The sequence below is a fragment of the Podarcis raffonei genome, chromosome 11 (assembly GCF_027172205.1).
Source record: "Podarcis raffonei isolate rPodRaf1 chromosome 11, rPodRaf1.pri, whole genome shotgun sequence".
NCBI classification, from domain to species: Eukaryota; Metazoa; Chordata; class Lepidosauria; order Squamata; family Lacertidae; genus Podarcis; species Podarcis raffonei.
The window spans coordinates 10619547-10645687 of record NC_070612.1 but is presented as its reverse complement, the minus strand read 5'-3'; the positions used below and the strand labels follow the sequence as shown (position 1 = coordinate 10645687).

The window sequence follows — 26141 nt, the reverse complement described above, 5'->3', positions numbered from 1 at the left end:
CAGAAGACCTTGCAATGTAGAAACCCTCCCTCCTTGTGCATCCGTCTCATCATGATGATCAGTATTTTCCTGTCAAGTCATAAACATGTCAAAAGCAAAAGGATCCAGATAACTGGGATATTGTATGCCTGTGTGCATGTGCCAAAATATTTAATAGGTATTCTGGAAAAGTAGTAGCAGCCACAGGGCATGTCATGGTGGATTTGCTCAAGTTTGACTTTAATGATTTTTGACTATGGATTTGGAAGTTTACCACTTGTTGTAACTTGTCTTCCTAGCTTATGCCCTGACAGTGAGCAGAAAGCAAATAGGATGGGCAGCTTTCTAACTTGTATAACTGAAAGTCAAAGTGATATTGTTAAGAGTTTTACATGACAATGATTCCTTTCTACTCATGACTTTTCCCTGCTGTGTCATAATGATTAACTTTTAGGGTAGCTCATAAAGCAGTGCAGAAACCTGAATTTAAAGATGTATATGTAGGTGAATTCCTAAGATATAGGAAAACAGGATAGTTGTTCAGTCAATGGAGATGCATAAAATGAAGGCATCTGGCTTGAACATTTTTGCTATTCTAGTGCAGCATCAAAATAATGAAATCTCAGAATATCCAAGTAGACCTTACATAGAAACTAGGTATTTTCATTGAACAAACAAACCAACAAAAACAACAGCAAAGGCACCACCCTGGATTAAAATTTCAGATAAAATGTATTCTAACATCATGCCATAGTATTCTGTGACAACTGCTACACTTTGCAAACTTGCAGAAATGTGGTACTGGTTCATGGTAATTTAAAATAGGTAGTGATACATATGGCAGGGTGAACTTAAATGAATTAATAGGGAATTGAAATTACTGTAAATACAGTGGTGCCTCGCAAGACGAAATTAATTCGTTCCGCAAGTTTTTTCTTCTTGCGAGTTTTTCGTCTTGCGAAGCACGGTTTCCCATAGGAATGCATTGAAAATCAATTAATGCGTTCCTATGGAGACCGGAGAAGGGCTTTTCCTCCCCACCTCCAACATTCAGAACAGCATTCTGAATGTTGGCGGTGGGAAGGAAAACCCTCCTCCCACCGCAAGTCTTCAGGACAGCCTTCCGAAGGCTGGTGGCGGGAGGAGGTCTCTCCGCCCCACCGGCAGCCTTCGGAGCAGCCTTCCGAAGGCTGCTGGTGGGGCGGAGAGACCTCCTCCCGCCGCCAGCCTTCGGAAGGAGGTCCGAGGACAGTGGGGAAGACGCGCTGCGCTTCCCCGCTGTCCCGGAGATTTCCCTATGGGCTTTCGTCTTGCGAAGGAAGCCCATAGGGAAATTCGTTTTGCGAAGCGCCTCCAAAACGGAAAACCCTTTCGTCTAGCGGGTTTTTCGTCTTGCGAGGCGTTCGTCTTGCGGGGCACCACTGTATACTTTGTAATGTAGAAGTGGATGGGCAGCCGCCATACCCAAGCAACATTGTCTTTGCAGAAGACTTGCATTATAACTGTAAGCATTTGTGGCAGACTTTAGGCAATCATTTGGTTGCGGAATAATGTGTTGCAAAACATTAGGTTAGAGTTTCAGTTAGTGTTGGAAATGTCCGTTTCAACTCCACTTATGCTGTAGGCTGCTGTACCTGCATGAGAAGGGTAGATAGAGAGGGGCCTCCAAGTTTCTTACACTATCCTGGTGCTGACTCGTTGACCCACTGAACTTCCTTCAGTGTTAAGACTGATTCTCTTAGGGATGCTGAGCTGACCTCCCTCCCTTCCCTCCTCCTTCTTCCATGCTTCTCTGCAGAACAGACATACTTGAAATGAAACAGCAAGCATGGCTTTCTGCATATGCTAGATAGGAAAGACCTATCAAACATGTATTTTCTGTAATAAATGTAGTTTTCTTATTTTCCAAACTCTAGAGTCTCAGTGGTATTGCATCCAGAAAGTGTGCTGCTCCAATAGGAAATCTGGGTTAAGTTCAACTTCTGCCAAGCATTTAAATCCCAAGTGCCATCAATCGTAGCCACTCAGCAGCCAGTGTAGCAGTTTATGGATGTAATGTTTGTATAGACTTAACAATTCTTGAAGTGTTGTTTCAAGAAAAAATATAAAAAGAAGAAAATTCCTGGATGCCAAGATCCAAGTTACGGGCAAGTACTATTTATTGAGAGAACTCCAGCAGAGATTTAAAATCACAAAATAAGCAGCAAGTTAAAGTGTGGAAATATAGGCTGTAAAACCTTCTAAGTAAGTTTCACAATTTCTCCCTTTAAAAGTTCCTTCCAGACTTTCCCTCTTCCCCCAGCAAATGAAAAGACCACATGTTTGATAGGTTTACTTACAAACCCTGAGGATCATCTAGTCCAACCCTTGCAATGCAGGAATGGCCATCCAGTCTTTGCTAAAAAAACTCCAAGGAAGGAGAGTCCACCACTGTCTGAAGAAGTCTGTTCCACTGTCAAATAGCTCTTGCCTTCAGAAAGTTATTCCTGATGGAATCTCCTTCTTGTGACTTAAAGCTTCCCGAGCAGGAGAAAACAAGCTTGCTTCCTCTTCCATGGGACAGTCCTTTAGATATTTGAAGATATTTATTTTCTAGGCTAAACATACCCAGCTCCTTCAACCATTCCTTATAAGGCTTAGTTTCCAAACCCTAGATCATCTTGGCTGCCCTCCTCTGCACATGTTCCAGTTTGTCAATATCCTTCTTAAATTGTGGTGTACAGAACTGGAAACATTATTCTAGGTGTGGTGTGATCAAGGCAGACTGGAGCGGTACTATGACTTCATTGACCTGAACACTTTCTGTTGATGCAGCCTAGAATAGTGTTACCTTTTTTTTTGCTGCTGCACCACTCTGTTGACTCATGTTAAGCTTGTGGTCTATTAATATTCCTATATTCTTTTCACATGTACTGTTGGCAAGCCAGTAGTGAGATTCCTGTTTCTTTCCATATATCACTCACAAAAGCTGCACAGGCAGTAAAACCTAGCTTAGTTCTAGAGTGGTAAAAGTTCCTAAACTATTGCTGTAGGAATGTGAGAGAGGCTTGCAAAAGCCATGTGGCTGGAGCACTGAGCTTAGACCTCCTCACACATTGAGTTCACGGGTAGACTGGGAGGGAAGAAAGGCTTGATTACCTGTTTCTAGAGCTGAACAATATATTGGTAAATTGTCATAAACTTGTGTGGCGTCCAGATCGTGAGAGTGTTTTCAGACATTTTGAGCTGGCAATACATTGCTCCAGCTGAAATTGCCTGCAGAGACTTCCTGCCCCCTAGCTGAGTAGTTTAACGAAGACTCTATGGCCCTCTGGCTCACAGTTAAAAACAATTTTTTTGTTTTTTTGAAAGGCAATTAAAATCAAGAATTGCTGAAAAGAAATAAAGCACACATAACTTCTATATGTCTGGATGGGTTTGTTAGAACAAAAATATTTTAAGGATGTGCTAAAAAAGAGTAGAGTGAAGGTGCTTGCCTGGTGTTAGTAGCCAAGGAGTACCAAAGTGTAAGTGCTAGCATTCTAAAACAAATTATTACAAGTGTGAAATGAGTATTATGTGGCATCCATAACAGTTTCAGTTCTGTACATCAAAGTGGTTGTGTGGGCATATATTGGGCAAGATGATCCCACAAATAACCTGGTTCCAAGCTGTTAAGGGCTTTATATAATAAATGTTACAATTTGACCTTCTGGGTTCACATTCTGAGAAAATAAAGATGGTGGGCAGCTGCTGGCAAGTACAGTCGTACCTTGGATCCTGAACGCCTTGTGAGTCGAACGTTTTGGCTCCCGAATGCTGCAAACCCAGAAGTGAGTGCAAACATTCTTTTGAAGCCGAACGTCCGATGCAGCTTCCGCAGCTTCTGAACATTTTGGAAGCTGAATGGACTTCTGGAACGGATTCCGTTCGACTTGCAAGGTACCACTGTACTTTATTTTGAAGCAAGCCTTGCCAGGATTAAAAAACAGAACAAAAACGCAGCAGCGGCACAATTGTCTGGGGATATTCTGGCACCAATGGGCACAGCGTAAGGGACTGCAACTTTAGACAGTGAAATATAAGTAAGTGGTGAAATATAAGTAAGTAGAGGGTAATATGGGGGAGGGAATTAATTATTGCCATTAATAACTTTCAGATCTTCTAGTGTGCCTTCCTACCACTGAGAGAAAATTCTTTGACACCTGCATAACAGTGGCTTGATGGTGATGTTTGCATTAGTTATTAAATTGCGATGAAACAGGATGCATTAGTGAGTAAGAAAGGGTTACTAATTAACTTCCTAGTAACTTACTGGATGAGGTGTGTTCCATGAGGACTGATTCTCTGTGTGTAAATATGCCATATGAGTGAGCAAAGTAGGAAATCTTGTCACTGCTGCTTGAATAACTTTGTATTTTCTATATCTTTCATTTTGTAGTGGCTGTTGTGCCCTATTCTAAAGGGAACATGAGATTTGCTCAGCAAGACAATCAGAAATTCTAAAGGTAAGTAGATCTTTTGGCACACAGAAACTTTAATGATATTCAAATGCTACCTTTTTGAGCAGAGGGTTTCTGTGTACATGTCAGGAAGGACTTTCTGAAGGTAAGAGCTATTTGACAGCAGAAAAGTTAAAATGGAAAAGTTTTTGTTGTCCCTTTTTAGATTAAAGTACAGTGGTACCTCGGGCTAAGAACTTAATTCGTTCTGGAGGTCTTTTCTTAACCTGAAACTGTTCTTAAACTGAAGACCACTTTAGCTAATGGGGCCTCCTGCTGCTGCTGCGCCGCCGCCACCCGATTTCTGTTCTCATCCTGAAGCAAAGTTCTTAACCCGAGGTAATATTTCTGGGTTAGCAGAGTTTGTAACCTGAAACATATGTAACCTGAAGCGTATGTAACCCGAGGTACCACTGTATTCATAATTGACAGCCAAGAATCTGAGCTGCCTGTTCCTTGTGCAAAGCTACTGCAACACTGATGGTGAAAAGGCAGCACATTGATTTCTGTCAACATAATGCTAAGTACATTTGGCATGTTCCATCTCTGAACATAATGTGGTCCTCTTGCATCTTTGTTTCATTCAATAAGAGTGAAGTCCTCTGCATGTCTTCTTAGAAATGTGTCCCACTAAGTTCAATAGGACCTCCTTTCAGGTAATAAGATTGTGTACGCTTACAGCTGGAGACAAGGATTCAAAGTTCAGCATGTTCAAGTGGGCTTTAGGATTGTGCTTCTTGGTAGCAGCCCTTACACTGCAAACCTCTTTTGAAATGGAGAAGGCCTTCCATAAAAAGTTTTCTATATGGGTTTTGGACATCATTAAAAAGATTCAGCAAAACTATTTTATTTTCTGTAGCACTATCTCTGTACAATATTAGATTATTACAGTTCCTGAACCCTTGCATTTTCTGATCATTCATTTCACTTTATTAAAATCAGTAACTTTTGGTATGGTTTAATAGGTTGGGTGGCATGAAATTAGTATTTTATTTCTCTCTCATATTATTTCGTGTATTCTTTGCAAAATAGAAGTGTGCTATTAGTGCATTTTAATCCCCCCCCCAATCTTTTCATAGGTTTTCCTTCAGTGACATGAATTCTTAAAGTGCAGACCAAATAATAATAAAATGGGAGCAACTAGCAGCAGCGTCAATGAGCTTCCGGAAAACGAATACTTAAAAAAATTGTCAGGACGAGAGAGAATCTCTGAGAATGACCCATTCTGGAATCAACTGCTCTCTTTTAGCTTTAATACCCCAACAAACAGGTAAGGTGTTTTGTAAATGTGTAAAAGATTTTAAGTAGTCTGAAGCACTTGGCTGGTTGTGACTTGCATTTGCTTGTATTTTGCAGCTAGGTGTTTCTAGCCCTCTGCCTGCAGATGGTGCCTCTTTATTTAAAAAGCTCTTCAGCCCAGATACAGTATGCAGCCACTGTGCTTTTTGCCCACCCTCATTCCTTATCTGCTGTAGCAAGCAGGATTTTGCCTTTCAGCAGGTGAAAAAAGGGATTGGGTGAAGGGAGTGATAGAATAGTGGAAGGAGGGGATACACAAGTGCCGCATTTCAGTGATTTAGCAGCCCTACCTAGTGACAGAAATAGGCATTCTTCTTTCTGTTATTTGTGGATCAAGGTACTTCCAGGTGTCACGAAAGGAGTTGAGGTAAGTTAACATGCTTGTCATGAACTCATTCACTAATTTGTGGATGTCTTCTTAGACGCTCAGATGAAAAAGCATATTCCTGTTCATTCTTTACAATAACTATCTAAAGAGCTTAAAGTGTATTTATTTAATTGTTGAAGTCGTTCTATGAATTCAGCCATATTACTGTATTATTTGTGTATGCCAAGTTCATTTTCAACTGAGAGTTACTTGAGTGTCATGATTTTGGGTTCCCAAGTGGTGTTTTTTAATCAAAACCATTATTCATTTGCAACTGAGAATTGATTAAAAATGCACTATGTTGTGCTTAGCACTAGATGGTGCTGCTGCATGAGAGGAGAGCAATTGAGAGAGCATGCAAATACTGTAGCTTAATGGACACTTCAGATGTAAAGTGTTTTTTACATAAATAGAATTTCCAGGCAGAAAATGGATGCAAATCACATAGACATTATCAAGTGTGTGATGATCTCTCACCTGTCTTGTTTTACTATTTGTTCTTACATGAAGAAGCTGTGTTTGGGTGCAGCTTCCCAGCACACACAAATAGATATCCACGCACACTCTCCTCTCCCTTTCACACACTCTGATTTTCCTTTAACAGAGTGACTTCTGAATTGACAAACCATGGTTTGCATAAACATTTGTTTGCCTGCAAGCCAGTTCAGACTGGTTTGCAGGCAAGCTATAGTTCACCACAAAATACCCTGTGTATCAGTGTGTGCACAAGCCTAACTCTCCTAGCAGTAAATCATGGTTGAACCAGCCAGATTTTATTTTAATGTCTGCATTAATACATTCTGCTCTTCTGCATCTCTTTACCAGTGAAATAACTTAGCCTACAAAACTTGAGTGCTTTGCTCACTTAAGTTAAAAATAAGGTTGAACTCTTACTCATTTAACAATAGTAATGCATGATTTGCTTTACAAACTCCTTCCCCCCATCAGTTCTGATAACTACCACAATTAATCGTGCATTTTACTGAACAAACACCACTGCTCTGTTCGCCAACTCTTATGGCTGCTTGGCACATAATGTTTCTTCTGTGCAAGTATAAGTAAAAGGCTCCATGCAGATCTGTGTTCATTGCTGCCACTTGCCCCTTCTTAACATGTGCACATGTGTGCTGTCTTCATGACCAAACACATAGTTTATTTCTCCCACTAACTGTACCAATGTGAGCCCATATAGGGAAAATGATGTGTAGAGACATGGAGTTAACTTTCAAGCAAGTATGTTCAGGATTGCAGCCTTGTTTTAATTCCCAGTTTGATTCAGTTACCATTTGTGTGTGCTAAGTGCCTTTCCTTCATTCAGCTACTCGCTTGTTGGGGTGCTTGCCCCTCGCCTCTCTAGCACCTATACTTTTGTGGTCTGGTGCAGGTAGCAGCCATTTTCGGTGTGCCCAATTGACATGTGATCGCCGATGCGTGGGTCCTTTTGGGAGAAGACAAAATGGGCCATGGGAGCCAGGAATGGAACCCCTGCATGAAATGGTCACCTCCTGTATTTGTATCTTGGGGGGGGGGGTTAAGGCTACTCCTATGGGCAAGGAAGTAATAAAACCCTTCAGCATGTATATTTCAATGAGCCTTCAACCTGCTTTTATCAAAATAACATACTGTTTCAAACATGTGAGCACATTTTTCTATTTGTACTCTTTCAAAATGCGTTTTGGACTGTGTTCCCACTCTGTTTGGTCATGGCTATTTTTTACCTGCTGTTCCCTCACCCATCTGCTAGGTTGGCCTAATACGTAGCCTATTTTTACAAAAAAATAATGGAGCTGTATCTGTGGGTGTATATGCACTTGTTCAGATACCCTGACAGGCAGCATGAAGAAAAACTGAAATGAATGTTCAGGGACTCAGCTATGCAGCTGCGAATAAAACGTTTTGAATGTGTTGTAAATTGCAATATACAGTTGTGGCACTAGATGACAACTGTGAGCTATAGCAAAATGATTTTAACAAAAAACATTTTCACATTTTTAACGTGTGTAGATTCCACTCAAGTCACCGTTTGTAGTGTTCCTTTTTGTTATTGTTAACATGTCAGTTCTGCTATTGTGTATAATTGTTAAAACAGGTGTGGTTTTAAAACTATTTTAGTGGCCTTATCTAGATGGGTATGTGGGGAGAGGAAACTGGTATGTACAATGTGGTATGTCTAAATAAAATATCATTTGAAAGCTTTTCACAATCTTCCCTCCATAAAGCAATACTTTGTGTGAGTGGTCCTGTACAAGCTGAGGGGTACATCTCTCTTCCCTGATCCATGGTTAATTGCCCTTGGTCTATGGGAGCTAGGTGAAGTTCACAATCAGTACAAGTGTGACTAATGAACAAAAATATTCATATGCATTTCCTTTATGTGGCTTTGATGATAATCTGTGGTCCCGCAGATGTTGTTGGAACATACCTCCCATTGCCTCTGAATATTGGGTATGCTGGCTGGAGTAACGAGTGTTGAAATGCGACAATATTTGGTGGGCCACAGGTTTCCCATTCCTTCCTTAATCCTTCCTATCCTCACTGGTTGCCCTGCCTTTCCCTACTGAATGCTGTTTTGTTCAGTTTGGCCCTCCTTTAATAAGTTGGAAACCATCTCCTTCTATTGTCTTTTTCACTTCTCCATCTCCCACCCTGGAAAAAAAAAACCATTCTTCCCTGTCCCTAACTAGTCAGTCATTCTGTGCTCTAATCATAGGTAAGCACTTCCTTCATAAGTAACTTGTTTATTTCTTATTGTTTGTTTAAGGGAACATTGATCCTAGCATCCTTGCCATTTGTCTTGGAGAGACCCAAGTGTGCAGAAACAACAGTGATATTAGTAATATTCACTATTGAGTCTTGTAGTATAGATGGAAATGGTTCTGGTTCCTTAGCTTTGTAGCAATAGGAATCTTGGTGCAGGCTTTACCTTGACATACCTAGCAGGTGTAAACTTGTTGAAACCTTTGCTCCAGAGTCCTTCACTTCAACCTGGAGAATGTGGTTTAAACCTGCAAGGCAGGGTGAATTTTCTATGTCAAGCTTGTAAATGTTTCTTGACTTAATTTAACATCACTTTGACTGTGTAGTCACTTATTATTGCCAGTGTTGTGAAACAATTAAAATTAAGTAGCTGTATGAGATAATTATCATGGATTGTGCAAAGTTTTCCCAAGAGTAGCATTGAAAGCCCATCAGTTAAAACTAAGATTACTGTTGATAAGTATCATTCCTTTTTTTAAAAAAAGTAGGGAATATATGCATCATTTATGGAAAATGTCTTTTCCTCCCATCATCTTTGGTGAACAATGGTTAGCACATTGCAGATGCGTACTGAGTACTAGCTGTTCCTTGAAGAATTAATTCAGGTATGTGAGTGTTGGTTCCTGACTTCATACTGATGCTTGTAACATTCATTGTTCACTTCTGAGTATTTGATCTTACATGTAACACCAACATATCTTTAATATTCTGTGAAACACAATGCTTTTCAGTGCAGCCAGTTCTCATATTCCGTTGCCAATCATCTAAGTATAAATATGGATTTGCATGTCTGAGCCAACCCTGAGGCACATCAAGTCTTCCTTTGATATGCTAACTGTCTTCCATCCCATGGTAGATAGGTAGGCAGGATTTTTTCAACCTCACAAGCTATTTTTCAGACACCTATTTTTTTTCTTGGAGTATAACTGTGGATCCTTGGTTTGTAACTAATTTTTACAGGGACCATATTTTCTTCTGAGCAAGTGTTTGAAGAACCAGTAACATTGGTTGCTTCCACATCAGCCCAAAATGAGGCAAAAAGCCCATTAACCCTGTCCAAAGTGTGAGCAGCAAGAGATGCTTGGGTGAACAGGTTAAAATTGTCCTCACCAGAGACCAATAGAATCTTAATGAATTCATGAAAACTTGGGTGGGGTGGGGGTTCTAGTAGGTAGAGCAAGTGAGCCTGTTGAAGCCCTTGGTATATCAGGTAAGTAAGGCCAAAGAAACAGGCTGGATGGCTGCTGTAGTGCAGGTGAAAGATGTGCTGTGAAGCTGACTAAGCGCATCTGACAACATAACTGTGCCTCCTGTGTTATGGTGAGGGCAGTGAAAAAGACCCACTTCCTTGCCTCTATTGCATCCTCAAGTGGCTGTCCAGTGGAACTTTTCAAATTGTCCAATGTCTGTTAATATCTACTCAGGACATGGAGTTTTAGACCCTCCATAGCAGGGGTCAGCAACCTTTTTCAGCTGTGGGCCGGTCCACTGTCCCTCAGACCATGTGGTGGGCCGGACTATTTTTCTTTTTTGGGGGGGGGATGAACAAATTTCTATGCCCCACAAATAACCCAGAGATGCATTTTAAATAAAAGTGCACATTCTACTCATGTAAAGACACCAGCCAGGCCCCACAAATAACCCAAAGATGCATTTTAAATAAAAGGACACATTCTGCTCATGTAAAAACATGCTGATTCCTGGACCGTCTGCGGGCTGGATTTAGAAGGCGATTGGGTCTTATCCGGCCCCCGGGCCTTTAGGTTGCTTACCCCTGCTCCATAGCAATTTTGACACAACATCCACATTCACTGCAATCTGCAGTGAGCGGGCCAGTGCAAAAATTTGCTGCAGCATCTTGGGATCAGTTCAAGGTGCTGGTTTTGGTGTACAGCTTGGGACCAGGATATCTGAAAGGAGTGTTCGAAACTCAGATATATAAACTAGGCACCACATGCAGCCTTCAGCCTAGGTTACGGTCAGAGCAACGCTACCTGAAAGATAGTCTTACCCCTTGTATAACCCAATTGATCACTGCACTTTGTAGGTACAGGCTTTTGGAATTCCCTCCTGTGAAATTTTAAACAGATGCCCTCTCTATTGTCTTTTCAGCACCTACCAAGACCAAGCATTTTAAGTGGATAACTTTCCCATTCTGCCAACTGTATTGGAATTGCTTTTAGATGTTTCAATTGTAGATGTTTCAGTTGTTTTCTTGTTTGTGTGCTTGTGTGATAATATAATAGACATTTCAGTTGGCCACTGCCACTTGTCTTTGTCTTAGCTTGCGCATAAGGGGAGGGTTGTGCTTAAGGCCTCATGATGTTCACCCTGCAGATTAAAATGATTGAAAGAGACATAACCCATGTTTCATCTTGAGAGAAAGTGCCTGAGGTGCATATTGGTGTGTGTGTGGTCCTTTGGAGAAGGAGGTCCTGCTTGGCTGGATTTCGTTTTAAAAATTCCAGTTGCCTGTCCTTACTGTACATGCATGTGAGATAATCTAACATTTTATTAACACATTGCATTTTAAGCCCCAAATCAATGTTGTTTAAGTCTAGTTTAACAGAATCTACTGTATCTTTAAGTTCAAATTATTGAACAGCTATCGGTCTCCTAAGTGAACTTTTACTGCCTGTTAAATAGCAGGTCCTCCCCCAGGTTAGTTATTCAGAATCGGAAAACAGTTTGAAGTCTAACAGTGCCACTCTGTGGGCTAATGAAAGGATCCATACTAGAAAAATGTGTTTCCATCTTGGTGTTCATTCATTCATTTTTTACTTGAGCAGGGCTTCCGTAGGGATTGTGGTGCAAAGCAAATGTAATAAATAGGTGGTGTTAGTGTTCCTGCTCCTGTGCCACTTCATGAATCTTGGCTGATGACATGCGTGTGCATTTTCTGTGCAAGTAGGTAGAATAGTTCATCTTCTGTCGCCTTAACAGAAAAATTATTTAGGGAATTTTTCCACCATTTGTGTTTATTTCCCCCCCCCCCCTTCCAGAATGTAACTCTTACTGTTTATATGACAGTTGCCTCTGCATTTCCTTGGAAGGCTTGTCATAGCTTCCTGAACGACTTGTGTATTGACACCCTCTTGGAGGTCTTAGGTATATAGATTTCAGTAAAGGGAGAATGTTAAAATTATTCACTGGGACACCATCTTAGTTAAATTAGTGAAATACCTTTTTGTTAATGAGTACTCGGGTGAAATAAATAATAGTTAGTAGATGAATTTTTCAGTTACTCAACCTGGGAAATTGTGAAAAAATTGAAAATGCTACCGATGGATATAAAAGAATCTGGAATGCGGTTGCATTTGTAAGATTCGGAAAGGAGTAAAGTCTTGTCATTATGAAGACAAAATAGTTATAGGTTGCAGCCATCACACTCCAACATGTGCTGCTTTGGAGGGCAGGGGAAACAGGTATGTAGAGCCAGGCAACTGTCAGGGAATTATGGACCTTTAACCAGGGTTTAAAGCAGACTTGCAAAACCCTGCTAAGAGGAATCTGACTACTGTTAATCATAGCTAGTTAGGGACGCGGGTGGCGCTGTGGGTAAAACCTCAGGGCCTAGAACTTGCCGATCGCATGGTCGGCGGTTCGAATCCCCGCGGCGGGGTGAGCTCCCGTCTTTCGGTCTCAGCTCCTGCCCACCTAGCAGTTTGAAAGCACCCCTAAGTGCAAGTAGATAAATAGGTACCGCTTTCTAGCAGGAAGGTAAACGGCGTTTCCGTGTGCTGCACTGGTGCCGGCTCGCCAGAGCAGCTTCATCACGCTGGCCACGTGACCCGGAAGTGTCTCCGGACAGCGCTGGCCCCCGGCCTCTTCAGTGAGATGGGCGCACAACCCTAGAGTCGGACACGACTGGCCCGTACGGGCAGGGGTACCTTTACCTTTAATCATAGCTAACATTAGTGCAGATACAATCCTAAATGTAAGGGGTGAATGACATTGTGTGATATAAGGGAACACGCAAACCTGCAGCCCTCTTATTTATTAAGCATGGTTAAGAAATTGACAGTCGTACATCTGCACAAAACCTATTCAGATTACCAGGCTACACCTGAAAACCACCACTTCTCTTATTTCTAGTAATAGAATAGTACTGATAACTAGACTACAAGTGCTGCAGTTGGCAATTCTTGCATTCTAATGCTTTAGAAACTTCAAGATGGAGTTTGTTCAGACTTACCTTTCTAGAAATATATACAGTATAGATAAGGTGGAACCATATATTTGGCATATTTTATACATTTATAAAGGTCCTTCTTTTTATTTGTTTCTCATCTTTTTCCTAATTTACTTGGTAAATATATTAATTGCATAAATATATTAATGTTTCTGCAAAAACATAAAAATGCGTAGGTTTTTTTTTTAGTTTAGTTTCTAAATTGTGCTACCTCAGTTGTGCTACCTCTATGCCAATGAAAACAAAACAGTAAAACTGAACTGCATTGTGGTAATCATCTAATCTAGTGGAAGTATATCTTCTGCCAGCAGCAGGATGCACTTGGCTCATGACCAGAAAGTTGCCATCTTCTGTTCTACAGCGTTTAGTTCCCAGCCCTGTTACGTTACCCATGTGGGCGTACTGTACAGTTCTCATGAGTCAATTTCTCTTTAAAACAAGGTAGGCTGTTGTTACGGCTGTAAAACAGAGCACTCAGACCAAGGTCTTCAAAACTAGAGGTTATTGAAAGGCGAAGAGCACTTTGCATAGCTATATGGTTTTGAGCAACCATAAGCCCATCATGCCAGTTGAAGGCAACACTTTGTTTTCAAAAGGGAAAAAAAAAATTTAAAAGCTTCTCACAGAAGCTTGTTAGCAGATCTGTAGCCTAAAAACATTCTGTGTCAGGAAATGATATATCTTCATGACAAGCGGCCAGCTGGACTGCTTTAAAATGTGGGGGAAATTTGGGGAGTCCTGATTTTTCTGATTGAGAGAATTGTAAGGGGTGTAGATTGTGAAGCATTCGTTCTTCCTTTTTCTTCTTCTTACCATTTGTTTTTAATTATAGCTGTCTGTTCCTTGGACTGAGAAAAGGGACCACCTAGGAGATGAAGCTTTAACACTTCTTGCATGTAATCAATAGGATGCTTTGGACTTCTTAGCTTTGTATTAATAACCTGCCTCCACTGGCCCTGCTCTGCTTGCGTGTGTGAAGTTATATCTGGTCTATATTGTAGGTTGACTCGTACGCTCGTATGATAGGGCGCTGCTGAAACTATTAGTGGTGACAATATTTGTCATGATCCTCAGGAGGCATTTCCAAGGCGTAAGGCACACTCCTAACTCGATTGACATACAATAAGATTGCATAAAGTTGTGACCCACCAAATGTACCCCACAAGGTGTGCTTTGTGTCCTGCCAGGTGGCTAACAAATTGGGGGCAAGCAGGAAAAACAGCACATTGAACCCCGAGGGGTCTTTGTTCAGCTTGGAGGATGGCAAGTTAGGGAAACCTTTCTAAGCAATTACATGGAATAACTTTGGATATAATTCCAGATTTAGAGCCAGCAATTTTTGTCTAATGTGACATGTGTGTTTGTGAGAGGGGAGAACGGGAGAACCCCTTCAGTGTGAAAAAGACAAAACAAAATGCAAAGAACCTGATATTTCAGTTATTTTGTTACACTTTTTTTACACATTAAATGTTTTACTATTAAGAACATTTTTAAGGTGTCAAATGCTTGTCAGTCACCCCATTATAATTGTGCTCATTGGCCAGAACTCTAGATGGTGGAAAGAGGTTGACTTCCCAACAAGTTGTATAGAGTACTGTCTGCCTGTTTTCCCTTGTATCTCAGCAAGCAAAAGAGCTAGAAACAGTATTTGTTGGGTTTTTGGTTTTAAGTTTAAGCGTTGAATCTTTGAGGGTAGGGGTCTTGAATATCCCTGGGGTTGGGCGTGTATAAATCTATAGAAATCATTACATATATTAAGAGTTTCAGAATGTAATGCTACATAAAAAATACTGTTTTACTTATTTTAATAAAATTATAGGGAAATGTGCATTCACTAAAACACTGGTGTGTTGCCTAATATAAGTGCCATTTGTGGCTATATGTGTGATTTAACAGGAGAGAATCATCAGGTGGGAACAATGGGTGATGTTGTGCCTGGTGACATTTCCCAGTAGATGTTCCTACCTCACCTGGGTTCATTCTGCAGTTGAATCTCAGATGGAAGGAAAATGACAAATAAAAATGGCTAGGGGGGATTTGAAGGAAATAATTGGTTGGTGAGAAGGATTTTTTTGCTCTCCTGTCCCCCATATTAATGTAACATGTAATTATTTATTGTGGGTGGCTGCTAGGCTCATGTTTGCACATAACACTAAGCTAAACCATAGCTAAGCATGAATGATATAGTGTACAAAATGAAAATAATGGCTTGTTCACTCCTTCCCTGATCTTGTTGCTGCTGCAGTATCCATAGCTAAACCATGATCAGGCTTAGTGTTGTGTGCAAAATTAGGCATGTGGGTTCAAATTTAATTTAAATTTGTTCTAGTGTTTTAACTTTTGCATGTTTTAAAGTATGTTTGTGCATTTTTCTCAATCTTACTGTTTTACATTCTTCTAAATCGCTCTGAGGTTTTTGCAGTTTAACAATAAGCCAGTTTATTGAATCTTATCCCCATAATTCTTAATTTGACTTGAAGATGAGTGGGAAATCCAGAATTCCCTGAAATGACTTTGCTTTACATAATAATCCCCTGGAGAGATTGGGGCTCTAAAAGTGAGAAAATCTAAAAGTGAAGAGAAAATCTTCTCTAAAAGTGAGAAATCCCTTTGACAACATGTGGGGAGGATATATAACTATCCCATTTTTAATAGCAACACTGGGAATGCGCAAAGACATTATTGCATGAGCAAATACTTTAGTTTCAGGGTAGCTCTCAAGTGGATTTCTGCGGTAAGCGCAGTTTGACCTTCTCCAGATTTTGATTACACAAAGTGGGTGGCGAACAGCCTACTCTTAATTTTGGGAAGAAAGGAATTTCCAGAGCATCTCAGCACTGGCTTCTCCCTGATGTCCATTCCCCTTAATCCGTGGGTAGGCAAACTAAGGCCCGGGGGCCGGATCCGGCCTAATCACCTTCTAAATCCGGCCCGCAGATGGTCCGGGAATCAGCATGTTTTTACCTGAGCAGAATGTGTGCTTTTATTTAAAATGCATCTCTGGGTTATTTGTGGGGGCCTGGCTGGTGTTTTTACCTGAGCAGAATGTGTGCTTTTATTTAAAATGCATCTCTGGGTTATTTGTGGGGGCCTGGCTGGTGTTTTTACCTGAGCAGAATGTGTGCTTTTATTTAAAATGCATCTCTGGGTTATTTGTGGGGGCCTGGCTGGTGTTTTTACCTGAGCAGAATGTGTGCTTTTATTTAAAATGCATCTCTGGGTTATTTGTGGGGCATAGGAATTTGTTCATATTTTTTCCCTTTCAAAATATAATATTGGGAATACAGGAGAGGGAGGCGTGAGGAGGTCAAAGAAATAAGCGAATGAGAAGTTTGAAAAAATGAGAAAATTGAGTTGGTTTTTAATTCTTTTTTTTCTTTTTTTTCTGCTGTTATGTGATTGAGTGTTTTTTCTTCTTTTTGATGTATGTTCTGTGGTTTTTCTGTTTTTGTATGCTTTTTTTTCAGTTATGATTATTCTTTGCTTTATTTGTGAAAACTTTAATAAATATTTTTAAAAAAACGGGGGGGAAAACAAAATATAATCCGGCCCCCCACAAGGTCTGAGGGACGGTGGACCGGCCCACTCCTGGAAAAGTTTGCTGACCCCTTCCCTAAGCATTGTGTAAGGCTGAATGGCTCAGTGCAGTTACTTTAAATTTGGCATTTCAGCATGGCATTCAGCATGCTGAGATTCTTGGCTTTCAATTTCAAAAGCAAATTTCTAGGTTTGAAGGCGAGATTAAAAGTGTGCAAGGAAATGCCTGGTAGAATCTCAGAAGCCAGGTGAGGGCTGAGCAGCACCCCTGGTGTCCATGAACAGAGCTTCAATACCCTGCATGACTGTTTGCTTTTTACTAAGACTGGCAAAAGCAATATAAATTATGCAAAGTGATCAAATGTATGCAAATTCGGCTTTTTGAGGCACAAGACTTTGATTGTAATTCAAAAATAAATTAAACACCCCTCTCAATGTAGTGAGTAGCGCTCTGCTACCTGCCATCCTTATGTCTTGCCTGCAGTCTGTAAACGATAAGTTGTGGGAAGTAAATAATGTATAGACTGGGCTTCGAGCATAATATTCTATTAGGTTATGTGAAGTACAACTAGCTGGAGACTTAATAACAGTAGCAAAAATATTAATTGCCACTGAAAGGTGTACACAGAAAATTCTCATGGAAAAAGCTGGTTTAACAAAACACGATGTGATGCTGTGGTGTCCAGACTTCCCAAATTTGTATTTGAAACATTTTGGTCAACCTATATTAGTTATAAAAAACAAATAGTTAATATGTAATTGTTTTGGAGCTTTCTCACTCCTGGAGTAATTACGATATCATAAGAAAATAGAACATAAATTATATTTTTATATAATGCAATAGATTAAAATTAATTAAAATATTAAAATTACCTTGCAAATATAAGCAACCCCTGATTTGCTTGGGGCTTGCATGACGGTGGAGCGTGCATAAGCCATGCTTCATTACACCCTGCCTCCATTACTCCCCCTTTCCAGCCACTTTCACGTCACCGCAATGCACACGTGTACAGTCACACATCAGCTGGATGTGAGTAAATCGGTCGATGCCTGATTTTTTTTTGTGTGTGTTTGTATATTGTTAAATAAGTATAAAAAGTGTAGTATAATAACTTTTTTCAGGTGGTGAATAAACATATGTATCCATTCCATTGGTTTGGGGTTTCTACCATGTGTCCATACATCTTTAAAAGCTGCATCATATACTTTTGCAGTGTGTGCAGAAGTACTTGAATTCTTACTTTTTAGGGCAGAACTCATTTTCATTTTTTTAAAAAACCCCCAATCTAAGGTGGTCATTCTTCACTAGCATAATTCCTCTTATGAGCATTTCTGCAGGCCTTTGATTTTAAGCCTGTGCGCAGGCCTTGTGCTGTTCTTAATTTATATACAGGCCCTAGATCTTGAGGGGCTGTACTTTTGCATGTCTCTAGAAGTGCTAGGTACACAGAGGCAAGCTTTAGTAGAATGAGCCATGCTTCTAGTCACCCATACGGTGGCATTTATGTATTTAAATGCCTTCCAGATGCTCCTTGGTCCTACAGGGAAGTAGGGGCATCTGTTTTAGAAGTTTACATCCTGATGAAACCTGGGCATAGACCTGGGATATATTTATGTCTTATGCTTTTGTTGTACATTTTTAAAGTAATTGTTTGTTTAGTGTTCTTGTGAGCTGCTTTATTTGTGGGCATTATTTGGAAAAGCAACATCCAAATAAACTTGATTGTAGTTGTGATCAGTTCAATCCCTTGATCAGGGTCACTGTTGGATTATGCTGGAATGCAGAAATCTGTGAGGGAAGAGGGAAAGAGACAGTAATAATGCAACCACCATTTTTTATTCAGACACATATAGTTGCAAGATGACCTTGGATCAAGCTCGACTTTAGTCACAGACTCACTGAGTGATATTGAAACACTTGTGTGTTCATAGATTTGTCCATTGGACATATTTGGAGACAGCCCTATGGTCACAATTGTGCTCACTTACTATCCTTACTAGTATTCAGCTTATATGTACTGAGGATATGATTCAACACTGGAGGTGCATCAGTGGGGGCAGTTCTAAGTGATGTTGATGTGCGATTTCCCCACTACACATTGTTTGTGCATCTACAGTAGGGATGTCGAACCTGTGGCCCTCCAGATGATGTTGGAGTTCAGTTTCCATCAGCCCAGACAGCACAACCAATTCACAGATATGACGGGCAACATCTGAAGGGACATAAATTACCCACCTGTATTTTTAGAGGGATAGCCTCTTACATTTCCACTAGTAAAAAAGGGGTGGGCTGGGAAGCTTTCATGTAGATGTACCTTTAAAATTAGAATAGCACCTTCAGTATAAAGGCGAAACTCTTCACAATTTAAACATTCTGGGTAAATGGTGATTTATAGCTATCAAATGTCAGTGAAACTGTTAACATGCTCTGACATTCTGGAAGCATAAGGTGAATTTGGATTACGGTACTTATCTCCCCTACAATGTATGGGCCCATGGAGAAGGTTCTGTTCTAAGTTCAGGTGATGTAACCGTGAGCTCCAACAGGTGCGGCCAGTATCTAACAGGAGCAAACTTTGGGTCCTGTATATACACAGAAAAGATGGCAAATGTTCCCTAAGAGTCAAAAGCTCAGGAGCTAGTGGCCTGTCATTTAATGTTATTCAGATGCAATTAGGTAGCCCAAGAAGACAAAGTAGTGTTTACATGACGTCATGAAGTCAATAGAATGCACATATTCTTGCTCACTTGCCTTACTGGCATGCTAGCTAGCCATTTCACCAAAGTAACAAGCTACCCATTGTTAGCTACTTTCTGCAGGCCTGGGATTCCAGTGTACACTGGTACCTCAGGTTAAGTACTTAATTCATTCCGGAGGTCCGTTCTTAACCTGAAACTGTTCTTAACCTGAAGCACCACTTCAGCTAATGGGGCCTTCTGCTGCTGCCGCGCCGCCGGAGCACAATTTCTGTTCTCATCCTGAAGCAAAGTTCCTAACCTGAAGCACTATTTCTGGGTTAGTGGAGTCTGTAACCTGAAGCGTATGTAACCTGAGCTACCACTGTATGCTGTGGGGTTATTGTGATTGAGTAAATAATGTAGCACTTCCAAGGTTTTATTTATTTGGCCAAGAGTAAATATTCTCAAAGCAGACAACAGTGAAATACAACACAGTACAACAAAATCATCAATAAAACCAGTAACCATGCTAATGCAACAACATCCAGCCCCTAACAGCTACAACAAAAACCACCAGCATAATAATAATAAAAAATAAAAAGCTAGAAAAAAGCAGTTCAAAGCATGTGAGTCTTTAGCTGGCGTCAAAGAGGCATTGGGTGGTTTTTAGTTTGCATTGTGCTATACAGTACTATAATTCATGGTTTTTTCATTGTGTTTATATTTTTATTTTCACTTTTGTGTTTTTGATCGGAGGAGGTCTAAGAATGCAGCGCATAAGAACAATATGTTTCATAGTAACAGATGTTAGTTGCTTTCCTTTTTTAAATTTATCATTATGTCTTATTAATTACCAGAATTGGCAAGCTCAGAGTGTTGGCTCTAATCAATTTTTCTTTTTTCTTCAGTGACGAATTAAAGCTTTTGGAAGAAGCTGCTGTCTCGGTCTGCAAGTCTTTAGGTAAGAGGCTATTTTGATTATGGTATTTATTTCCATGTTCTTCGTACTGTCAATGTTCCTAGTAAATCGCACTGCTCTATATAAACCTTTATATCTGTGGTGCATTTAATATCTCCCATCTGTGCTCTGTACATGGGTTTTTTAAAACCTCTCTTCACTCCCAAGGGTATATGAAGACATATTGTGCCCGCATGTGCTGTTTGAACATAAAGTTTTCACAGGTTTTTGCTTGATTTTGTGTTCTGTCACAGGAAGTGGCTTGGGTACAGCTTTATTAAGAAGTAGTAGAACAGGTTGTTTTTCATCCCCTTTTTTAAAAAAGAAAAGGATTTAAAAGCACTGTTTTCAAAGGAGAATATGTGTGGGAGATAAAGCAGAGGCGGAATACATAAAATTTGCAATCAGTGTTAGCTGCCTTTTTTGAAATTGTGATGTTTGATCCTGTCTAGAACATCTTTTGAATTTAAGAAGTGTCTTGACCAATCAGAGTAGGCATACTGGAAATATTAATTATGAATTTAGAAATTTCTGTCCTGCCACATGGCTTCAAAGAGCTCTTAGACTGGCCTATAATATAGATTCTGTTTAACCGTCATGGCTACTAGCTGGACATTGCAAAACTGGATATTATGGGAGACACCCCAAATGGCAAATCTGTTTTAAATTCTCCCCTCCCTCTTTAGAACAGTTAGGAACTACTTATGTTATGATGCTTCCTTACCCCTCTATTCACATCATGGGTCACCACTTGAAGTTGTAGAAAAATGCACAACAGCATGATCTCACAGTTTGAGAGTTTACAATATTTTAAAGTGGTTGTAACCTGCCCAAATTTTACCTGCAGTTCATAAATTTAACATATTGATGATGATAAAGATGATAAACGTTCAGCTGGGGTAGGGACAACAATTAAGTAAGAAATGCTGGTTCGACTTTGTGGCCTCTGTGCTGTCTCACATATAGATTCTGTGGAAACTTCTAAATTTGGGCTAGATTTAGACGAACGGCCTGTAGCACCCTCCATGCGTTTGCATAAAGTGGTGTAGTGCTCTGCTTCCACTTAGTACAAATCTTGAAGCATCTCTTTTCATAGGCACCATTTATGCCCCCTAATATCTAGTTCCATGAAGCCATTGAAGAACACTTAACAATTTGAATTCTAAGGAATTTTATGAATACTTGTGGCAGGCATATGTGGGAGGCTACACCTGAAAGTTCTGCCATGATCACATTACATGGGCTCTCCAAAAAGGTTGCCCCCAAAGCCTGTATTGGCCCTGATCTCCAACTCATGGCATGGCTCCCTTGCTTGCTTACCCTTCAGATACCGGATTTTGCCCCTATGCAATTTGATTCTAAGCACATTCGTTAGGAAGTAGGTGCCACTGGGTTCAGTTTGGCTCATTCCTAGGTCAAGTAAGTGTACATAGGATCACAGCTGTAATGTTTGAACCTGAAGTGTAACCTGTACAATTCTTCCTCCTAGTGGAGAATAATCCTCGAACAGGAAATCTAACAGCGCTGATTAAAGTCTTCCTTTCTAGAACCAAAGAATTAAAAATTTCAGCAGAATGTCAAAAGTAAGTGCAGCATGTTTGTGGGTTTTGTTCACCTTTGCTTCACCAGCCTGAGTACGCACTAGGGAGCCAGCTGGTAAATTTTATTGTACTCAGAAATCAGCAATGTGACTGGCATACTACCCATCCAGGGTGCATAGCTAACTGCAAGTCTGGTTTTGAGTATTTCTAATAAACTGAAACTTTTGTGTCAATAAATGTTGTATGCTGTGGGTTCTGAGACCTTGTAGACAGCAGTCCTGGCTAAATAAATCAAGTCCCATTCAGACCTACACAATTGTAACATGAAGGAAGATAGATTGGTAGAAAGTTATTCCCTTTTTATCCATGAGTGTGCAGAATCACTGAATCTTCCTATTAGGTAGATTTTTCAGAAAGAAAAAGGCCTTCTGACAAATAATGGATTTCCCCCATTGTGAATAGTTAGCTAAAAGTAGATTTGTTATATAGGTATCACACATCTATACCAGTTTTGAAGAATTCGAAAAATGGGAGATCTGAATAGCACACAGACTATTTTTGTGCAGATAGAGCAGACCTTGATAGGGTAATCAAGGAATACGCAATCTACATTTCAGTCTGTGCTGGAAATAGTCTGGGAGCTGTTCAGATTTCTCATTACCTTAGGGATCCCTGTCTCATGTTTATAGTGGGTTTATTATGAAATTTCACCAGAGTACTGTATCTTGATTTATGACCATTTCCTCACTTGCATGTCACTTTAAACCATAGTTAAACTAAACTCTGGTTTAAATGTGAACAGGTACACTGCTGAAATGGTGGGCCCTTTGCTCTTCCCTTACTCCTGCTGGGAAACCAACCACATTCTAGTTTAGTGTTGTGTCTGAACCCAGACTTGTGGTTTGTTTCTTGCCAGACAAACCATGAGTGGTAAGCAAGAACGAAGTCGTGGTCTGCTTGGAGAGAAACAAGCAATGAGCCCAGTTTTGGACGTAATGCTGAGCCAGACTATGTCTTAGTTCCTGGCAATGCAGAAGCAGCAGGAGTGGTGCAGCAGTGAAGCACCTGCGATTTCAGCAGCTTGGATGAAAATGCTGCATTTGAATGTGATGTGCATACCAAACCAATTAAGTTTTGCCCTCTGTTTTTTGGTCTCCCTTCAGCAGGTCATGCTAACTAGTTTGCAATGCATCCTGACATCAGTAGCTGAAAAGGTCAGACAGTCGTTTTGCATTGTGTAACTAGCCCATGGCGCTGCCTTCTGTTTTTATTGGCTGCTGTCTGGCTCAGTCTGCTGGCAAGGCCCATGAAGTTGAGCAACACGACATGGTTGCCGACATAATGGTGGATTGTAGAATGTAGGTTACTTGAACGATACCCACCTCAACTTTATACAAACTTCTTCTTGCGAGTACTATGTGTCTGTAACATCAAAAGAAGCTGAAGTTACACTCAGGGAGATATTTTGGGGTTGCAGATATAGTCAGCAAGGTATCCTGTGCACTAGATGTCTTCAATCTGATAACTTATTTCCAGTTAAACTGCTTTCATGTCTCATAATTGTGGGGATGAGGTATAATAATGTTGGAAAGCAGCGGTGTCTTAACAGACTTTGCTGCTTGTTGCACAAGAAATATTTGCTTGCATAAGGTTGTATTAATCCTTATACTCTGTGTACCCCTTACACAGAGTAGTGCTGTCCCAATTTTTGCTGAGGGTGGGGAAGGGGAGACAATAAAAATGGCTTCCCAATGCTTCTTTCTTACATTTATAGTCTGTGACTCAAAATTCCTTGGAGCTTAGTGTTTAAGATAATGATTTAGCAATTATTTTATGTGCGTGTTTTTTCCATCTACAATGTAGCAATCGCTTCTAATGTTGTGCCACCGGCTGTCTGGTTTGCAAAATAAACATTTGTTTTTCAGCTTAAGTGATTATTTTTAGGAGTATTTACAAACCAGCTTGATGAAGCTTTGCAGTTAAACCTCAATTTGTCTTAAATCCTGGGCATTATCTCTTGAATACACTACATTAGGATAGGATAGAAAATGTGAAATTCCATTTCCCCCGTTTTCTCCAACAAAATGGAATTTCTTGCATTGCTGAAAAGTGCTTCATTCTAACATTTCATTATGCAACTGGTGTAGAGATTTTTATTTTGAGCAGAAAGGAAGAAGTTCAAGGTACAGACATATCTAGAAACTAAATAGGACAGGAAAGATCTGAGACTGAACCGAACTCATGTTATATACAATAGTGATTCTTAGTATTAATACTGTTATTCTTCGTGTCTGTTCAAATATATCTATCTATCACCCTTTTATTGCATATTTTTGGCTCACACAATACCTTAGTTTTAATTCATACAATGTGGCCTACAGGAGCAGTCCTTGGCTTGCTGTAAAGCAATTCTTATAACCAAAATTCTTGATGTGTTTGAGGTATGTACCATTGAATTTTCTGTTTCTCTTCTAGCCACCTCTTTATCTGGCAGACTCACAATGCCCTGTTCATTATTTGCTGCTTGCTCAAAGTGTTGATCTGTCAAATGTCAGAAGAGGAGTTGCAAGTTCATTTCACCTACGAGGAAAAAACACCAGGCTCTTATGGTAAATGTTTAACAATTTTAAGGGAACAAATGGCGTCTCGCATATGCCGAAGACTTCTGCTAAAATCTGTCATAAAATATGTCACAACACAGTAGATGTTGGGAAGATAAGATGGATCTATAGACTTTACTGAAGATAGCCATCTGTGTTTTTCTAGAATATAGTAGTAGTAAAGTTTGCAGGAACAGGGTGGAAGAGAGTGACAACTTGGACTGAAATAGCTGCAGAGCCTTGTGAAAACTTTAATTACATGGTAGAAACCTGGCTGCATGAAATACCTACTTCTAACTTAGACAAAGTTATAAACATTACATCATAATATAGCAGACGGGAAAATGGGGCTGCATGGGCCTCTCCATCTTGTTAGCTGGGAGATCAGCTCCATCAACCTTCTCCTTTCCTTGAGCTTTTTCCATTCCACCTGGTCATTACAAGAACTTTTGCAACTAAGAAACGATGTCAAGTACTGTGTGCTTTTTTCATCCTTTCTCCCAGTCTCTCTTTTTTGCTACCAAGAGCCACAGTTGATCTGGAACTCTGCACATGCCCTATGAGTATGTGCTTGGTATGTCTTTGCTCTGAACAAAAGGCATGGTGATAGTGCAAACCAATAATAAGTTAAGCTGAAGCCCGGTATCGTTTTATTAGGGTAAGCCACAGTTGTTACCACCAAGATCCTCCCCAGGGTGGCTGCTGAAGAGGGGAATAACTGATATGTGTAATGAATCATATATGGGTACACTTAATTTGTCCCCTGGAACCAGTGTTGTATCTAATGCAGGTACACCTCTAATTTGGTCGGTAGTTGTTTCTTCTGAGTAAAACAGAGTAACTAAGGTGAGGACCCTTGTTTGCATTTCCTGAGAAATAAAAACCCAATTTCTGCAGCAGGCATAATAAGACCTCTTAAAGCATGATCTGATTGGCTGAGGCTCCTTTCATTATTCTGTGACAAATTAGTGATGGGAAAGCATAATTGTTATGGCTAATGTCAATTCTCTCACTCTCTTTTGTCATATTCCTTCTACCCAGCCCTGTCCTTAATGAGGTCCCCCTCTATGTCAGAGCCCACGTTTGTTAGTATGTCCCTTTCCTATAATTGTGAACACCTTGGTCCCTGACTTGTTTAGTCTTATGGGTTTGATGCTGGCCAGGCTGCTGCATGTCACTCTTTTCCAAGTTTTCTTCAACCCTGTTGACCACTATGGAAATAAGGGTTTTTCTTTTCATAGCTATGCCTTTCACCTCCTTTGCTTCCTCTTTTCATTTCTTGTCTCTAAGCAATACTTGTTCTTTCCAAGGTAATCCTGTTCCTTGCAATAACATTTGTGGTGGGCAGTCATGTCCAGGAAGGATCCTTAAATTAATAGTTCTGTGCACACAAGTGTAAGATGACACGTGTATGTGTGTGAGAGACATGAGCAGATCTGAGATCATTTTTCTTGTCTTACCTTTAAGATTCTATGCCTGTGGGTAAAGCCTTGTCTTAATACAGGCTTAATAAGACAGGGCCACTCTGGAAGCCCATTTTTGGCTTAAGAGCAGGGGAAAACACTGTAAACGCTTCTGGTGGCATAATCTGTGATATTACAAAAGCTCTATGACTACGTAATGTAGCTCAAGGCATTATATAGAAGTTACGAGAAAAAATGGCAACAGAAGCCAGGTTCTTACAATCCACGTACAACTTCCTGGTCTCTCCCCAACTGTGTGAAATTCAAAATCTCTGGAACTGTTGCCCA

General features: G+C 40.2%; 1 protein-coding gene across 5 annotated transcripts in view; it reads left to right on the top strand.

Moving 5' to 3' along the window:
- The window catches only part of DYM (dymeclin), a 165583-nt gene that overhangs the window by 11474 nt on the left and 127968 nt on the right, over positions 1-26141 (top strand). For all 5 annotated transcript variants that reach the window (XM_053408249.1, XM_053408253.1, XM_053408250.1 and 2 more), the window contains exons 2-6: positions 4400-4466; positions 5540-5730; positions 20200-20252; positions 21739-21832; positions 24266-24399. In XM_053408249.1, coding sequence (XP_053264224.1) covers positions 5591-5730; positions 20200-20252; positions 21739-21832; positions 24266-24399 — 421 coding nt within the window. In that variant the 5' untranslated portion in view covers positions 4400-4466; positions 5540-5590. The remainder of the gene's footprint in view (positions 1-4399; positions 4467-5539; positions 5731-20199; positions 20253-21738; positions 21833-24265; positions 24400-26141) is intronic.